We start from the raw sequence: 17,349 nt of genomic DNA, 5'->3' as shown, positions 1-17,349 counted from the left end.
GCCCGGCGCGCGCGGCGCACGCGCGGAGCGGCGGGCGGGGATCCCGGCCCCGCGTGCGCGTGACGTCGCCGCGTCTCGCGCCGCTCCGGGCCGGCGGCGGCCCCGGTGAGTGCGGGGGGGGGGGGGGGGGCACCGGGAGCAGCGGGGGGAGAGACCCGGCCCAGGAACAGCGTGTGCCCCCGCCGTTTGTGCCCCCAGCCCCGCCGGCTGGCAGGTGACAGCGGGCGGGCGGTGCCCGGTACCGGCGGGCGCTGCCTGGTAGCGGCTCGGGGCTCGGTGGGTGGCGCGGACGAAGCGAACGGGGCGCGGAGCGGCGGGGGATGCTCGGTGCGCAGTGCGGGGCGTGCGCGGTGCGCGGTGCTGGGGACACCGGGCGGTGATGCGTGATCGGAGCGGTGCGGGGTGTGCGGTGCTGGGGACACGGAGCGGTGCGGGGTGTGCGGTGCTGGGGACACGGAGCGGAGCTGGGTGTGCGGTGCTGGGTGTGCGGTACTGGGGACACGGAGCGGTGCTCGGTGTTCGGTGCTGAATGCTCAGAGCAGTGCTGGATGCCCAGGACAGGATGCTCGGTGCGGGGTGCTCAGCGCAGGATGCTCAGTGCTCAGTTCAGAGTGTGGTGCTGGGTGCAGGGTGTGCTGAGGTGCCCACAGGGTGCTCAGTGCACAGAACACAGTGCAGGATGGGCACGGCAGGTGGGACAGGGTGCTCAGCGCAGGGTCCTCCTCCTACCTTTGTCCTCCCATTCTGCTCTTTGGCTCACGGTGCCCTCTCCCCACTCCCGTGGCTCCCCTCTGGCAGCCCAGCATCAAGCTGTGCCCCCATAACCTGAGCACTGCCATACACAGAGCCACCCATGGGCTGGGGCTGTCCATCTGTCTAGGTGTCCAGAGCTCAGCCAAGGTTGGGACTACCCTTCTATACCAGGATGAGCCTGGTGGCCTGGGCAGGGTGGGTGCCCAGTGAGAGGCTGCACCTGTGGGTCTCTGCTGATGCTTGAGAGGTATTGGCAGCACCTAGGTCAGGGTGGCTGTGGGATGTGGGTCCCTTGGCAGGGGGGCAGACGGGCTCCTGAGCAGCTGTGTTGGCACCTTGCAGCCCACACAAAGCACTGGCACTCTCCTGGCAGTGCCCATCTGTTACTGTGTCCTGTGTGGCAGGGATGCGACACCCACGCTTTGTCCAGCTCAGGTTCCTTGGGACTCGTGGCTGGAGTTGCTGGCAGTGGAGCCAGCAAGCATGAGCTGGGCTGCCCTCCTGGACAGGCAGGGGATGGCTTGCATGGTTTGCATCACAGAGGCCTTTGCTCTGTCCCTCTCTGTGTTTGTTTGCGTGCTCGGGCTCTGTCCAAAAGTCATCTCACAGCTTGAAACCCCTTCAGACACCTCCCTGTGCCAGGCCCCGCTGGCTGCTTGGACTCGGTTCGGGAGGGGAGTCCCCCCTCAGCGCAGCCGTGCTGCTCCCTCCTGCTCAGGCACCGAGCAACGGTGAGTGGGGAGATCCCAATGATGGGTGCCAACAGGTTTCCAGATTTGCCCTGTGTTTTGTGGGGATGCTGTAGGCTGCTCGTGAGGAGCTGTCAAGTGCCAACACAGGCGCCTGCAAGCGGGGTTTGCCATCACATGCCAGTGGCAGCTGGTGCCCCGAGGCTGCTGCATGTGGCACCACAGGAGCAGCTGTGCTGCAGAGCCTGAAGGGAGCCCAGGGTCTGTGCGGAGTCACACGAGGGAGGCAGCCTGGAATTTAGGGGACAGCAGCTGAATTGGGCACTGTGTGAGTCCTCCCCAGCATCGCCCACAGCAGCTGGCATTGGGGGGCTTCACTGTGGGGGGATGTGGCAGGCTGAGGCCTGGGGTCTCTGCAGGAGGCTGGTGGGCTCACCAGCATGGTCAGGCTCATGTCATGGCCATCCTCTGCCTGTAGGTTTTACAAACGGTATTAGTAATTTCTGCTGCTATTTTAAGGAGATTTTTCCAAAGACAGTTTGCATTCCGGGTACGCTGAGCCTTTGGGGATGTGTGGGATGGCAGGAGCGCTGTTAAAATGCGGGGACTGTCAAGAAGATTTTTGGAGAGAGAAAACAAACCCCCAGCAGGTGGATTTATTTGGCACCGTGCAGATGTGCCTTGTGATGAATTTGTGATGCCTTGAGGAACCTCAGCCTCATGCCTCGGCTGAGCACGTTTCCCTCCAGATTGCACAAGCAGCGGGCACACAGAACCCGGGAGAAGCTTGCCCTGGTGTTGGCTGCCTGCTTTGGTTCACTCTGTTTTCCAAGCCCTGTCTGCCTCCAGAATTCCTGCAGGAATTCTCTCAAAGATTTTCCCTCTCAAGATGAATGATGCCTTTTTTGCCCCCTTTTGGTCCCCAGTCCGTGCTGTGGTGCCTCACGGTGTGGGTTGCAGGCAGGAGGGTGGCCCTGCCACAGGAGCCCCTTGTCCCCTCCCAGGGACATCAAACAAGAGCAGCAGCGGGGGTTGCTCAACACACAGCATTCGGAAATGAAGCAAGCAGCTGCTTCCCACTGTGCACTCCCAGGCAGTGACCCCAGAGTGAGACTGAGGGCTCTGCAGGGGCTGAAGCATGCAGGTGCTTCTCCACGGAGGAACAGCCACGGGCATGTTGGTTCTGGAGCCACAGGCTGCTGTGCTGGGGCAGGGGAAGCTTTTCCAGCACTCCTGTTCCTGCTCGGTGCTGGGAGGGACCCTGTGGTGTGAGCAGCTGTTGCCAGCAGTGGCTGAGCTGCAAGGGGGGTGGGATAACAGCCACCCGCCCTCGGGCAGCTGTGCTCACAGCTGGCTGTGAGCCAGCGTGGCCGGGTGGCACTCAGGGCATGGGCACAGGCCTTGGTGGCCCAGCGTTTGCAGATGCAAGTGGCAGCAGAGGAGGAGCAGGGCTCCAGCTGGGCTGGTGCAGACAGGAAGGAGCTCGGATGTGCTGTTCTGGGTGCTTTGGCTGACGAGGCAGCAGTGGCGCAGGCTCGGAAGGAGCCGGTTCCGTTTCTTCCATCGGTGGTTTCACAAGGGCTTCACCCCTGCCAGGGCCTGGGAGTGGTCACTGCCCATCCTCGCTGGGGCTGGGAGTGGGAGGCCACAAACACACATGGCTGAAGTGGGTGCTGGTGTTTGCCAAAGTTTCTGGCTTTGTGGAGACGCCAAATGCTTGCCATCATGGCATCCATTGTGCTGAGCATGGCTGGGCATTGCTGGAGATCCTGGGGCTGGTCTGTGCTTGGGTCTGTGCTCCTGAGGGAGCTGCAGGAAACAGGACAAGAACGAGCAGAGGAGCTGGGGAAGATGGGGAGCAGTGTCCCCTCTCCCATCCCTGCCTGCAGGGTGAGCAGTGGCACCTCCATCCTTGCTGCCCTGCCCTGCCCTCAGGCAGTGCTCCCAGGGCTGCTGCTGCTGCATGGGGAAATAAAACACTTTGATTTTGTTTCTTAAGCAAATTTGAGGTTTTGGGGTTTGTCTTGCAGAAACAATTTTTTATTTGCAGATCCTGATCTTTGTGCATGCAAGAATGGAGCTTGTTGAGACTTAGGGTTTGGCGTGTGGATTGGGAAAATATTTTTTGAAGATACTTGGTGTTTTTTCTAGCAGTTCCTCTGACTTCTCTTCCTCCCTGTTGTATGGCAGGCTCTGACCACCCACATTCCTGCAAGGGAATATTTGTGCAGTTTTGTGAGGGAAGAGCTGTGTTTGCATCAAGCATGGTGAGTGAACAGGGGGGCTGCAACCCTCAGCTGCCCAGTGCCCCTCTCCCGTGGGGATTCCCAAGACATACCCTGGACGAGGGCTGCGAGTTGGAGGGACCTGATCAAAGGCATAGAGAGGAATCATAGAATCATGGAATGGTTTGGGTTGGAAGGGATCTTAAAGATCTTCTAGTTCCACCCCCTTCTGCAGGCAGGGACACCTTCCACTAGACCAGGTTGCTCAGAGCTCCATCCAGCCTGGCCTTGGACACTTCCAGGGATGGGGCAGCCACAGCTTCCCTGGGCAAGAGGAGCTGGGGGAGAGCTCAGTGCTTTCCCAGAGCTCCTTCCTCCAGCAGAACAGTGGAGTCACTGGTCAGGGCACAAGGGGAGCCAATATGGGAGTGTCACCATCAGTGGACCTGTGCTGGCTTTGCCTTTGTCCCCCTGAGGCAGCAACTACAGAGTAATTAAGGAAGGCTGAAGCTCTGTGGGTTAATTAAAAGTCAGGAGTTCCCTCTGAAGTGCAGAGCTCGTGTCCCATTTCAGCACATGTGTGTCTGACGTGCCTGAGCCTTGCTGCGGTGCGGGCACACGGTGCCAGGTGCTGGGGAGTGGGTAGGTGCCTCCATCCCTGGGTCCTGCCAGCAGCTTCCTCCTTGGGCATTCCATAATTAATCTGCCACTCTGGGCTGAAGGCTGTGTCTCTGCCAGGCTGGCAGGGTGAATGCTGAGGTTTGCATCTCCTGATGATAAAATGCTGTCGCCATGCTTGGAACGAGGGATGGGTGGAGGGGAGTTACTGTAAATTGGTGGGATTTTTATTGTTTGAGGAACACTGTACCACTGAGCAGGATAATAAAATGTTTTGCTAATCATAACAGCCTTGAGGCGATAAACCAACAGTCTGTTTGTGCTGTGAGATGTTTGTGGATCCTCTGCTGATGTGATTTAGAGCCTGTTGGAACTGGCTGGCACACAGTGCCCCTATCCCTGGCTGGGCTCTTTGGGATGCTCGGCTGGAATGATTGGTGTGGCTCAGGGCTCTCACCTTGCAGGCTTTTCTGAGCCAGAAAGTGTTTGCAGCTGGCGCACGCTGCCTTAATCCTCAGGGCAGCAGGTTCTGCTGGTTTATTTTTATAGGTACTCAGCAGTGAGAAAAAATTCCCCTCTGCCCCCTGAGCTTGTTGGGTGTTAAGATGCAGCTGGAGCAGCCTCTGTGTGCTTTGCGTGCTGAGGTGGCTGCTTGAACACTCATCCCTGAACTCTTTTGACTGTTATTTTTCCCTGGGGTGATGGTGGCGGTGCAAGTGTAAACCACAGGGCTGTCAGTACTGTTTGGGGGTTTTTCCAAGGGACACAGAACTCCAAAGTGCTCCAGACCCAGGTGTTTTTGTTGGGATTGGTTGTGTTTTCACTGGAATTGGCCTCTGTTCCAGTGGATGCCCTGGGTTCATGACCTGCAGTGCAGCTTCAGTTTGAGTCACCAAACCCGTCCTGCTCTCAGTGGTGCTGCTCTTGCCACGTGGAGGCTGACAGCAGCTTATTTTTTGTTGTGGAGGTTTTTTTTGAGTGCTGCAGCTTAATTTTCATATCTTCTCTCCAAGGCTTAGGGCCATGGCACACTTGCAGCAGAGGTAGGTGCAGAGCCCCTGTCCCACCCCTGGGGTGAGTGGGTTGGACTCTGTTCCTCCTGTCTCATGGGATCAATCCCAGTCTGGGCAGTGCTGGGGTGGAGGAGCATGAGCTGTGGGTTGTGCAACAGGGCTGACACTGCACTCAGTGACCACAGCCACCCCCGTGGTGCCTCTGTGTGCTCCTGGTGGAGATTGGGGCTGGCCCCATGCTCCATGCCCCATGCCCCATGCTCGCTGCATTCCAGTCCTGCTAAGAGAGATACTTGGGAAGTGTTTGGAAATTGCCAGCAGGAGCATCCAGGAGGAGCAGAGCTCTCATCAGCAGTGCCAGCATTGGACTGAGCTCAGGTTGGGATGAAGCAGTGGCCCTCAGGCAAGCTGTGTTTACTTTTGTAAATGAACTGGGGACTATCTATCAATTCAGTAATTAAATATTGCTGATTTGTAAAGATGTGAGCTGGATATGTTGGGACATTTCTTGCTGACCACAGTTTCTGCTGCTGTTCCGCCACAGGGGCGTCTGCAGATCCTCATCCTTTTATTAAGCACCAACAAATTGACCTCAAATTTTCCAGGCCACACCTACATCTTTTGGGGAGGCTGCACTTAATGACACTCATTTCTGGGAATGGTTTGAAGAAAAATGCAGCTTTAGATCACATGGGGCTTCTCATAGAAACATAGAAACTGTTTCTGTGGTTGTTTGTAACACTTTTAACAAATGGTATTTCCTCACTTCTGATAGTGCTGTGCCGGTTCCTGGGCTGTTCTGGGGGTGGTTTTTACCCGTTCCCAGCACAGGTGCCAAGGTCAGGGGTTTGACTCAGGGGTTTTGGTTGGGTTTCGGTCAGAGCTGCTGTTGGAGCCCAGCTGGTGGTGACGCCCTGCACAGCATCAGGAAGGAAGTCACAAACAAGTGCGTCTGTGTGTCCGTCCGTGTGTCTGGGCCTGGGCAGGATCTGGAGCCGTTTCCGGAGCAGGGTGAGTTGGGTGGGCTGTTGGACCACCTCTGTCCCTGCACCTCAGCACTCGGGGCACTGCAGAAGCACATCCAGGGATGCAACTGCTGCTGCGTGGAGCTGCAGCCTGGTCTGGAGCTGGAGTCCTGTCGTCCATGGAGGCCAGGCTGAGCAGGAAGCCTCGCAGGGAAGCGCCTGCACTGCGGATAAGCCCTTGTAGAGTTCCTGCTGGGTGGAGTTTCCCTCTGGTTTCTCTTTAGTGCTGAGGCGGAGGGGCCGGTGACACTCGATGGCACGAGAGGAGACTGGAATAGCCATTAGTGTCACTACTGGAAATGTTCTCAGGAACATCCTGCAAGGCCAGGACCTGCTGCACAGCCAGGGGGAGCTGACTGGGAATGTCCCAGCAGCAGTGACCCCAAGATGGTCCCATGTCCATGCTGTGATCCTGGGAGCAGAGTGACATCTGGTGATCCGCCAGCTCCTGGCCCCTCGGGGTGCTCTGCTGCAGCTCCGTGTCCCAGACTGTCCCCAGGATGCTCTGTGCTTGCAGGATGGCTCCAGCCAAGGCTGCTGTGCTCCTTGGCATGGAGCAGTCCTTGTGGGAAACCCAGTGTCCAGGGGATTGGTTCCCAATCTGGAGGGATTTCCACGTTGTGCAGGGCTAGTGCTACTGCCTTGGCAGGTGGTGAGGCTGGAGAGAGCTTTGTTCTTGGGGCTGGAGCCAGGAGGTCCTGCCAGGCCTGCAGGTCCTCTGGGCTCTGTCTCCTTTCACTGTCACTGATTGGGGGCTCTGGTCATAGTCTGACGTGTGCCTGATTTCAGCATTTGCAGCAGGCGAGTCTGGAGCTGCTTCCTCTGGTCAAGGCTGTTGTGCTGGCCAGTGTGTGCTGGAATTGTGCCCAGCTGGATTGTCATCCCCTGGGCTTTAAACATCCAGGCTGCTAGGGTCCCTCTGAGGCCTCTCTCTTTTCCAGGAGGCTGCATTTCCTAAAAGAGCAGCTGCCCTGCTGCTTCCCTCTGTGTCTCCTGGCTTGGCTGTGCTCTGTGAACAGTGCTGGTGTCTCAGGGCAGGTGTGCCAAGTCCAGCTGCCAGTGCTGACCATGAGCTGGGGCCACCAGCTCCAGCAGGAACACCTTTCCCTGGGGCTCAGAGGAGGCTGTGGGGAGGAGGGGAAGGTGCTGAGGAGGGGAGTGGATGTGTGTGCTAAATGAACAAATCAACACTGTGGCTTCTCTTCCCCATCAGGTGTTTTGGTGGCCACGGGTTCAGCATGAAGCTCAACTAGAAACACCATGACCGTACGGGGAAAAGGTAAGAGCAAGCTGCTGGATGTGTGATTCCCCTGGGAGGCTGGCTGGCTGCTGCACATCTGTCTCATGAGGTTGCACATCTGTCCACACCACCACTGGTGCCCCATTGATCCTGTGTTGCTTTCACAAGCTGGCACGACACAGTGTCAGCCTTCTTCATGCTCAAGTCCCGTCAGCATGGGAATACGGAGGACTTGCTGCCTGTAGGACCTCTTGTCACTCTGCTATCATGTCCCCACTGGTCCCCATCCTGCCCCACACTCTGGGTGCCAGCCTTACAAGGCTGATTTTAGTGCTCTGCCTAGAGGTAGGGTTAGGGTTACACCTAGGGGTAGGGTTAGGGTTACACCTAGGGTTAGGGTCTTAAAAACCACAGAGCCCAGAGCTCCTGGCACACTGCAGCTGCAAAAGGCATCCCAAGGGGAACACAAAACTGCCACAACATGCCTTCCTCCACAGCTTCTTCCTTGGAACCAGCCTTAGCCCCCTGATGCTGGCCAGGGACATAGCCCCTGCCCTTGTGTGACATCCCTGTACTGCCGTGTCCAAGCTGTACTCAGGGGTTTCAGCCCTGGATTGCTGCTGGTGCTTTGCTTTCTGCTCCCATGTCATCATTCCCTGCCAGAGTAGCCTCTGAGAGCTCCCTAATCCTGCTCAAGTGGGAAGCTCTCAGAGCCAGCTTGGGCATTTGAAAGGGTGTTGTCTCTGGAACCTAATTACACCCTGATTCCAGCACAATGTCTGCTGGGGAGGAAATGACCCATCCATCTTCCCTCACAGACTAATGAGGCCCATAAATTTTAGGAAATTCTCAGTGGAGAATCTCACAAAAGAGCTGAGGACCAGCTCTGTCTCATTGTGCCATCTACACATCCGTATTTGCCTTGAAGTTTCACCTTGTCTCAAATGAAGTCTTTCTCTTGGGAGTACATACCCTCTAACACTGCACTTTATTAGCTTCAAAAAGAGCTTCAAAAAGAAACCTCAGGACTTAAGAACTCATTGATGTTCTGTTGCAACATTTATTTAAACAGGCAATTTGGCTAAGATGGCCTAAACAGACAGGGAACAAATCCTATGGTTAAGTCTATGACAACAACAAAAACAAAATTCCGTCCCAGATCACAGCAAGAGCTCTGAGCAGCGTTTCTCCCTTACATGGGAGTGTTTTAATTATGCAGCTGGAAATTAAAATTCTATAAACTGCTGGTTTTATTCGAACAGCAGCCCTTTATCACATCTGGGCACTGTTCACTGAAGGGCTTACTCTAAGAACAAGGGAACAAAAGCAGAGGAAAAGCAGAAAACGAAGCCCAGCACAAGTCACTGACCCAAGAGTGCAGGCACACCTTGGCATGACCAGCAGTGAACACAAACTCTCTGGGGCACCACTGCACTGCCTCAGACAGCAAAGAACTCCCCCAGGCACTAGGTAGATAGACAACAACTATCACTCTCTGTGTCCAAAAAATCACAGAAACAAACAGAACCTTTTAATCACGTTTCCAGAAAGCTAACACTGCCCAGGAAGCAGCCAGAGCCCAGCCTGAACGGGCTCCGGCCTTCCCAGTTCTCAATGCCAATCATTCACAGTCTTTGTGAGGGGTGAGCGTGAGTGTGCGCGGGTGTGAGCAGGTGTGCGTGAGTGTGAGCGGGTGTGCACGAGTGTGAGCAGGTGTGCATGAGTGTGAGCGGGTGTGCGAGAGTGTGCACGAGTGTGAGCGGGTGTGCAGGAGTGTGAGCGGGTGTGAACGAGTGTAAGCGGGTGTGAGCGGGTGTGCGAGAGTGTGAGTGGGTGTGCACGGGTGTGAACGAGTGTGCACAGGTGTGAGCAGGTGTGCGAGGGTGTGAGCGGGTGTGCACGAGTGTGCCCGAGTGTGAGCGGGTGTGCATGAGTGTAAGCGGGTGTGCACGAGTGTAAGTGGGTGTGCACGAGTGTGAGCGGGTGTGCATGAGTGTGCACGAGTGTGAGCGGGTGTGCGAGAGTGTGAGTGGGTGTGCACGGGTGTGAACGAGTGTGCACAGGTGTGCGCAGGTGTGCGAGGGTGTGAACGAGTGTGCGTGAGTGTGAGCGGGTGTGCACGAGTGTGAGTGGGTGTGCACGGGTGTGAGCAGGTGTGCGAGGGTGTGAGCGAGTGTGAGTAGCATGCAAGAGTGTGAATAGTGTGCGAGGGCGTGCATGAGTGTGAGTAGTGTGCGAGAGTGTGAGCAGGTGTGAGTGTGACCCAGCCACGCTCTGGGTGTTGCTCGGCCCTCCCAGCCCATTGGGCTGATCCCAGGTGATCCCATGGACAGGTCTGTCCCATTCCAGCCCTATGGGGCCCAGGCAATGCCATGCAGGGGGGTGATCCCATGGACAGGTCTGTCCCATTCCAGCCCTATGGGGCCCAGGGAGGCACTGCTGTGCACAGGGCTGATCCCAGGTGATCCTATGGACAGGTCTGTCCCATTCTGGCCCTCCCGGGCCCAGGCGCTGCCGTGCAGGGGCAGAGCCAGAGTTCAGAGCTCAGCAGTGACAGAATCACAAATCCCTGCCTTTCCCACTCCCCACACAGAGTGACATGTGGTGGCATTGGGTAGGAGCAGTGAGGGCTCAGTCCCCAGGGACTTCCAGAATCCCAGGATCATTCAGGTTGGAAAAGCCCTCCCAGACCATCCAGCTGGAGTCCAACCTGTGCCTGGTCCCCACCTTGTCACCAGCTCAGAGCACTGAGTGCCACATCCAGGTGTTCCATGGACACCTTCAGGCATGGGGACTCCACCACCTGCCTGGGCAGCCCCTCTCAAGGCCTGATCTCTGTCTCCATGAGGAAATTCCCCCTGATGTCTGACCTGAACCTCCCCTGGCACAGCTGGCAGCCCCATCGAACACAATATGAGAGTCCCTTTGTTCCCTCCGGAGCTGCTGGAGCATCTCGGTGGGAACTGCTCCCTGTCAGCTGGTTCTCCTGGAGAACAGAGCACTTCTGTGCTCCAGCCTCCTTTCATGATTAGCCTTTGCTGCTAATTAGCCTGTCTTGGTCTGCATTGCCCTAATTATTCCAGTTGGCCCTAAATCCTGCCTGCTCCTCTGCCATCCATTGAAATGGGTCTTGTGGCATTTGCAATTATTTTGGGGTGAATATTTGAATATATTTACATGACAGAAACAGATGAAGAGAGCAGGAGGGAGCAGCACTTGTCTTGTTAATGGCCCTGACTCTGCTTGGTGCTGCAAAAATGCCAGAGCTGTTGGATGTCCCTCTGATCTACATCCCAACAAATCCACCCCCTTTATCTCATACTTGGGGATGCAATTGAGGCTGTTTAGCTTCAGGTATGTTACCAAGCAGCTGGTCAGGGTGGACCAGGGAGTAAAGAGCCACAAAAATACTTTTGGTGATGTTGCTGTGCTGTTGGGCTGTGGGAGAGCGTCCCTGGGCTGGCAGAGAGGCACTGCCTGGGCAGGAGTGGATACATGCCAGTGGGTGGAGTCCAGGATGGTGGAGTGGGATGTCAGGGACTGGAAGGGGGGAGCAGAGCGAGTCCCTGAGTGCCTGGCAGGAGGAGCAGGAAAGCTGCCCAGCTCCAGACTCTCTCCTGCCTGCTCCCTGCTCCGCATGGGCTGCTGCACAATGTATTCCTTCACCGTGGGGGGAAACTCTTCTCTGGAGCAGCTCTTTGGCCTGTCAGCAAAACAGAATCCATGGACGGCCCGTTCCTTCCACTCCATTCAGCTCTTGCCCCAGCCACATAATCACAAAGAACTGGAAATCCTGGGGTGAGCCCAGGGGAAGATTGCAAAACCCGCACTCGCAACTGGGGCGGACGGGGGGAGGGTGCGGGAAGCGGTGCCAGCATTCCCGGGAGTCCCTCCGGGCACGCAGCTGAGCTGGGCACTTGCAGAGGCTGCAGCCTTCCTGCTGGATGTCCTGCCGAGCCGTGGAAAACCCCAAAAAGTCTCGGTGCCAGATGAAGTTTCACGGATTTCTCTGTCAGGTCAGTTCCCGAGGCAGGGCAGGGTGGTGAACGCTGCGTGTGGCTGTTCACTCTCAGATGGTTGAATCTTTCAGTGTTTCATTCTAATGGTTTCTCCTGACTCAGACCCTTAAAGCTGGCATGAGAGGCTTTTGTTTTTCTCTTATTTTAGCTTCCCCTTCCCCTGTGACCATAGGGTTAAACTAAACAAAATGTAGGGAGGATGCAGGTGGCTAGGAGGTGAGCAGTGATGGAATGCTGACTTGGATTTGGGAGGAATAACCACAGCTTGGGTCTGGGCTTCATCTGGGATGGAGCAGGCTCTCTGTAAAGATTTTGTTTTAAGAAGTCTCTGAATATACAGTGCCCCTCCTCTCCAAAACATTCCTGGAGCTTTGCTCCAGCTGTAAACCTGTGTTTCTGGGAGCACAATGCAGAAATTCTCTCTTTGGGTGTGCACTTAGGCAGACTTTAATTACCTGCTGGGTGTAGGGCACCAAGCCTAGGAGGTGCTGATAAATGAAAGAGGTGCTGATAAGTGAAGGAGGTGATGAAATCTGGGATGGTGTCAGCATCCCATCACTGCTGTGACAGTGCTGTTCTCTTGCAGATGCCCGTGGGGTTGGACACTCGCTAGCAGAGAGCTGAAGCCCCCAGCCTGTGCCCAGGAGAGCAGGATGCGGGTCACCACGCGCAGGGTGCTGCTGCTGCTGGGCTCGGTGGCAGCCCTGATGGTGACCCTGCACCTCGGGCAGCAGGTCCTGGAGTGCCAGCAGGTCCTGAGCGAGAGGAGGCACAGGCTGATGAGGCCGGAGAACGAGGAGCTGGTGATGGTGGATGCCAACCACGTGGAGTACCGGTACAGCAAGGACATGCCCCTGATCTTCATCGGCGGCGTCCCCCGCAGCGGCACCACGCTGATGAGGGCCATGCTGGACGCCCACCCCGAGGTGCGCTGCGGGGAGGAGACGCGCATCATCCCCCGTGTGCTGGCCATGCGCCAGGCCTGGTCCAAGTCCGGCCGCGAGAAGATGCGGCTGGACGAGGCGGGGGTGACGGACCAGGTGCTGGACGCGGCCATGCAGGCCTTCATCCTGGAGGTGATCGCCAAGCACGGCGAGCCAGCCAGGTACCTGTGCAACAAGGACCCCTTCACGCTCAAGTCCTCCGTGTACCTGTCCCGGCTGTTCCCCAACTCCAAGTTCCTGCTGATGGTGCGGGACGGGCGCGCCTCGGTGCACTCCATGATCACGCGCAAGGTGACCATCGCCGGCTTCGACCTGAACAGCTACCGGGACTGCCTGACCAAGTGGAACAAGGCCATCGAGGTGATGTATTCCCAGTGCCTGGAGATCGGCCGCGCCCGCTGCCTGCCCGTCTACTACGAGCAGCTGGTGCTGCACCCCGAGCAGTCCATGCACAACATCATGAGGTTCCTGGACATCTCCTGGAGCGACACGGTGCTGCACCACGAGGAGCTCATCGGGAAACCTGGTGGGGTGTCCCTTTCCAAGTGAGTCTCGGCTCTTTCCTCAGCTTTTCATTGCACAAAGCAGGCTAAAGTGTTTGTGTGTGGTTTTAGGGGAGGAGGGACAGCACATTGTACTGCAGTGGGGTTTGTGTTCCTGAGTAAGAGATGGCTTTAATGCTCCCAATCTGTTGTACTCCACAGAACAGCTTGTCAAGCAAGGATTTCAGGAGCAGGTGACTGTTTAATCTCTCTTGACACTGCAGAAATTATTTCAGTCTCTAATTTGCAAAGAACTGCTTGCTCTGAAAAGTGAGCTCTTTAATGTCTCTTTCTCCACCCGTCCTCAGATGCCTCCTTGATGTGATTAGTTGTGCTGCTAATGATGATGAGCTGCAGTTCTTGCCAGGTTTGGGGTTGGTATTGCAGAATAAAAGTAATACCTACTCAGTGGAGGCACACCCAGCACTCCCTCCTGCCCTTTCCATGTGTAGGGGGTGTTTGCCTTCTCCCACTTTCTCTCCCTCTTTTAATGCTGTTTCTTTTCTAAATGGAGGCTTAAGTCAGGCTTAGCAAAATTTAATCAGCCGTGTAAGGGAATTATCCAAGTCTCCATATCAGTTGATGGTGCCCTGGTGGTGAGGGCACAGGAGCTACGGGGGGATGTGCAGCTGCTCCAGTTTTCCAGGATGCCCTGGGAGTGCAGCCAGCTCTACTTCCCTGTTTGCTCAGAGTAAATTGGTCCAGGTTGCTTAGATCAGGCTTTGAATATTCATAGGGGTCACCAGGTGGATCTGTGCTACAGCCCACACATCTTATATTGTTTTCCTCTGATAAGCAGAGGTGTCCTGGTGAAACCCTCTGTCCCAGTGCAAGATAGATCCCTCCTGTAAGAAAAGAGGAAGCAGTCTCAAGTTGTGCCAGAGGAAGTTTAGGTTGGATAAAAAGGAAAATTGCTTTCCTGAAAGGGTAATTAAGCATCGGAACAGATCGGTGGTAGAGTCATCATCCCTGAAGGAATTTAAAAGCTGTGTGGATGTGGCAGCTGGGACATGGGTTAGTGGTGGCCTTAGGAGTGCTGGGGGAATGGTTGGACTCACTCATCTTGGAGGGTTTTTCCAGCCTTAATGATTCCAATATTGTAAACAGAAGGATCCAGCCTCTGGGGCTGTGGAACCCCTTGCCAGGGTCTGCTTCCTCAGAGCAGAGCTGTGAGGGACAGAAACTGTGGCTACCCCACCCAAGGAAGTGCCCAAGGCTGGGTGGGACAGGATTTGGAGCAACTGGGATAGTGGAAGGTGTCCCTGCCCATGGCAGGGAGTGGGACAGGATGGGATTTAAAATGGATTTAAGATCCCATCCTGTGGTTCTCTGTGGAGGTGGCAGCGAGCTGTGTGTGAGCCCAGCACATGCGTGAAATCCAACCATTGTGTGGTTTTGTTTTTTTCCTTTGTTCTCCCCAGGATAGAGAGGTCAACAGACCAGGTGATCAAGCCGGTGAACATGGAGGCGTTATCCAAATGGATCGGGCACATCCCGGGGGATGTGCTGCAGGACATGGCCCACATCGCCCCCATGCTCGCCAGGCTGGGCTATGACCCCTACGCCAACCCCCCCAACTACGGCCACCCCGACCCCCTGGTTGTCAACAACACGCACAGAGTGAGTGGCACTGCCATGCAGGGGACAGGCCAGGGGCTCACCGAGCCCTCCGGAGCAAGGGAAGCTCCAGAGCCAGGTCGGGATGGAGCAGGGGGGGAAAACAGATTCACACAGGGAAAACAGAATGACAGAATGACTGACAGAATGACAGAATGACAGAATTCCAGAGTCATTCAGGTTCGGAAAGGCCTCTCAGAACCATCAAATCCAAGCTGTGCCCAATCCTCCCCACCAGAGCACTGAGTGCCACATGGAGCATGTTCTTGGACACCTCCAGGGATGGGGACTCCAAACCTCCCTGGGCAGCCCCTTCCAAAGCCTGACCACCCTTTCCATGAGGAAATTCCTCCTGGTGTCCAGCCTGACCCTCCCCTGGCACAGTTTGATGCAGTTTCCTCTCCTCCTGTCCCTGTTCCCTGGGAGCAGAGCCTGACACCCCCGGCTGTCCCCTCCTGCCAGGAGCTGTGCAGAGCCACAAGGTCCCCCCTGAGCCTCCTTTTTCCCCAGGCTGAGCCCCTTTCCCAGCTCCCTCAGCTGCTCCAGCCCCTTCCCCAGCTCTGTTCCCTTCTCTGGCCACACTCCAGCCCCTCCATGTCTGTTTTGGAGAGAAGGGCCCAGAGCAGGACAGAGCACTCAAGGTGCAGCTTTTTCCCTGGGAAGGCTGGGAATGGCTGACAGCAGTGACCCAAAGGTGATTCCACTGCCCCAGGGGGTCACTCCAGGTTCTCTTTCCCACAGGTTTTAAAGGGGGATTATAAAACACCGGCTAATCTCAAAGGTCACCTGCAGGTAAGAGCACCCTGAGGGTTTGGGAGTTTGGGACACACCAGGGTACCTGGTTGCTTCTGCCTTCCCTGGGGAATGCTGGCTCAGAGCTGACCCTTCTCTTCTGGGGCTCTTTCAGGTGACTCAGAACACGTCATCTTCTCACTAAGAAAATTAATGATTTCCAGGTAAGACCCTGTTGACTTAATTTTGGGATTTGGGCAAATCTGCTTGTGTTGCTCCAGGACCAGCACTTGGTTTGTGTGATTTCTGTGGATCTGCTGGGGTTCCAGGCACACTCCTGGTGCCAGGGATCCCTCACAGTCGCCTCAGATCTTCCCACACAATGCTGCTGTGTGGGACCAATTGTAAGGAATTCTTTTCCTGAGCTCTGGGAACAGGATTAAAGCTGCAAAATGAAACTCAGCCGCCTGGGAGGGTTATTGCAGCCCGTCCCTGCGGGCAGCAGGGACACATGGAATGTGTGGATGAGCTGAGCTGCTCCCCAGCTGCCTCCAAAGACGTGCCATGGACCTGAGGAAGGGGATAGAAAACAAAGGAAAACATGATGGAAAACAAAGCTGCTGCCTTGGGCTGCTGCTCCAGAGACAACTGTTGATGTGTTGGATGTTCTTCCTCCATGCTAAAGCATAAAATACCATTCTTGGTACTAAAACTGATCCTTTAAAAGCAACTTTCTGTGTACAAGCAGATGGCTGGGCTAGAAAAAGATCAGAAGCACTGAGGGAAGATCAGGAACTGTGTGTTCCCTTGCCCTGGGCTGAGAATTGGTTCCTTTCTGGCCATTTTTTCTGTCACAGGGGCTTTAAACCCTCAGTCAGGCCTTGCTGTGCTAGTCTGAGGGGATCTTGTTCTTGAGGGGATCCTGTTCTGAGGGGATTCTGAGGGATCCTGTTCCCAAGGGGATCCTGCTCCCGAGGGGATCCTGTTCTGAGGGGATCCTGTTCTTGAGGGCATCCTGCCCCTGAAGGGATCCTGTTCCTAAGAGGGAATCTGCCCCTGAGGGGACCCTGCTTCTGAAGGGCTCCTGCCCCTGAGGGGATCCTTCCCCTGAGGAGATCCTGCTCCTGACAGGATCCTCTTCCCGAGGAGATCCTTCCCTGGGGGGATCCTTCCCCTGAGGAAATCCTGCCCCTGAGGAAATCCTGCCCCTGAGGGGATCCTGCCCCTGAGGTCCTGTGTTCTGTCTCTTCCAGAACGCTGCCAGTGGCCTGTTGTTGCCCGAGAAGGACGAGTGTGCAGTGGGCCCGTGGAAATCTGTTCTCCAAGCATATTGCTTGCTCCTACTGTTGCCAAATGACTGCGCTCCAGGAATGTATTTGCATTTATTTGCAAAGGCCAAACGTGCTCCACGGCGGGAACGTCCCCGGCCGGTCCCAGTGCTCTGTGGGGAATGCAGCTGTGGAAACCCGGGCTCGGGGGACGGCAGGAGATCACCTGTGCCGTGGCTGGAGGACTCCGTACATCGCGTTTGTGTCTCGTGATCCTGTTCCCCGTTCCCGGTGTGGGGAACAGCCCTCCCATCCCTGCTGTTCCGTATTCCTGGGATCGGGAAGAGCCACCCCGGCCCTGCTGTTCCCAACTCCCAGGGTCAGGAACAGCCCCCTGGCCCTGCAGAGCCTTTGTGGTGCGTGTGCCCTCCCCACAACCCCATCCCCGACCCTGCAGAGGCTATTGCAGAGTTAATATATGCCCCCCTTCCCCCCCACCACCCAAGGTGTCGGACACCATTAAAGTGTTGATTTGATATTTAATATTTTAATTATTAATCGCGCGGGCTCCGCCCCCTCTACCCCGCCGGGCCACAGGGCGGCGCTAACGGCGCGGCCGCTCCGTTCCTGACGACTCCGTGGTTTGGGGCGGGGCTTGCGCGCT

The 17,349-nt window shown here is 56.2% G+C and overlaps 1 protein-coding gene across 5 annotated transcripts; it reads left to right on the top strand.

Annotated features, from left to right (window-relative positions):
* Window positions 1-69: 69 nt before the first annotated feature.
* TPST2 (tyrosylprotein sulfotransferase 2) lies at window positions 70-17,228 on the top strand. Of its 5 annotated transcripts, none has more exons than XM_036392941.1 (7): window positions 70-105; window positions 7,537-7,602; window positions 12,169-13,071; window positions 14,490-14,688; window positions 15,427-15,477; window positions 15,593-15,641; window positions 16,671-17,228. In XM_036392941.1, exons 3-6 carry the CDS (start codon window positions 12,236-12,238, stop codon window positions 15,620-15,622), a joined length of 1,116 nt encoding a protein of 371 aa, XP_036248834.1. In that variant the 5' UTR covers window positions 70-105; window positions 7,537-7,602; window positions 12,169-12,235; the 3' UTR covers window positions 15,623-15,641; window positions 16,671-17,228. The 5 variants fall into 5 exon arrangements, with proteins under 5 accessions (XP_036248834.1, XP_036248835.1, XP_036248832.1 ...); XM_036392942.1 differs by lacking the exon at window positions 70-105 and adding an exon at window positions 185-276; XM_036392939.1 differs by lacking the exon at window positions 70-105 and adding an exon at window positions 3,633-3,709.
* Window positions 17,229-17,349: the final 121 nt, after the last annotated feature.

This window comes from Molothrus ater, chromosome 18 (assembly GCF_012460135.2).
Source record: "Molothrus ater isolate BHLD 08-10-18 breed brown headed cowbird chromosome 18, BPBGC_Mater_1.1, whole genome shotgun sequence".
In the NCBI taxonomy this organism is placed as follows: Eukaryota; Metazoa; Chordata; class Aves; order Passeriformes; family Icteridae; genus Molothrus; species Molothrus ater.
Note: the sequence above shows the minus strand (reverse complement) of the source record. Positions and strands in the feature narration are given on the sequence as shown.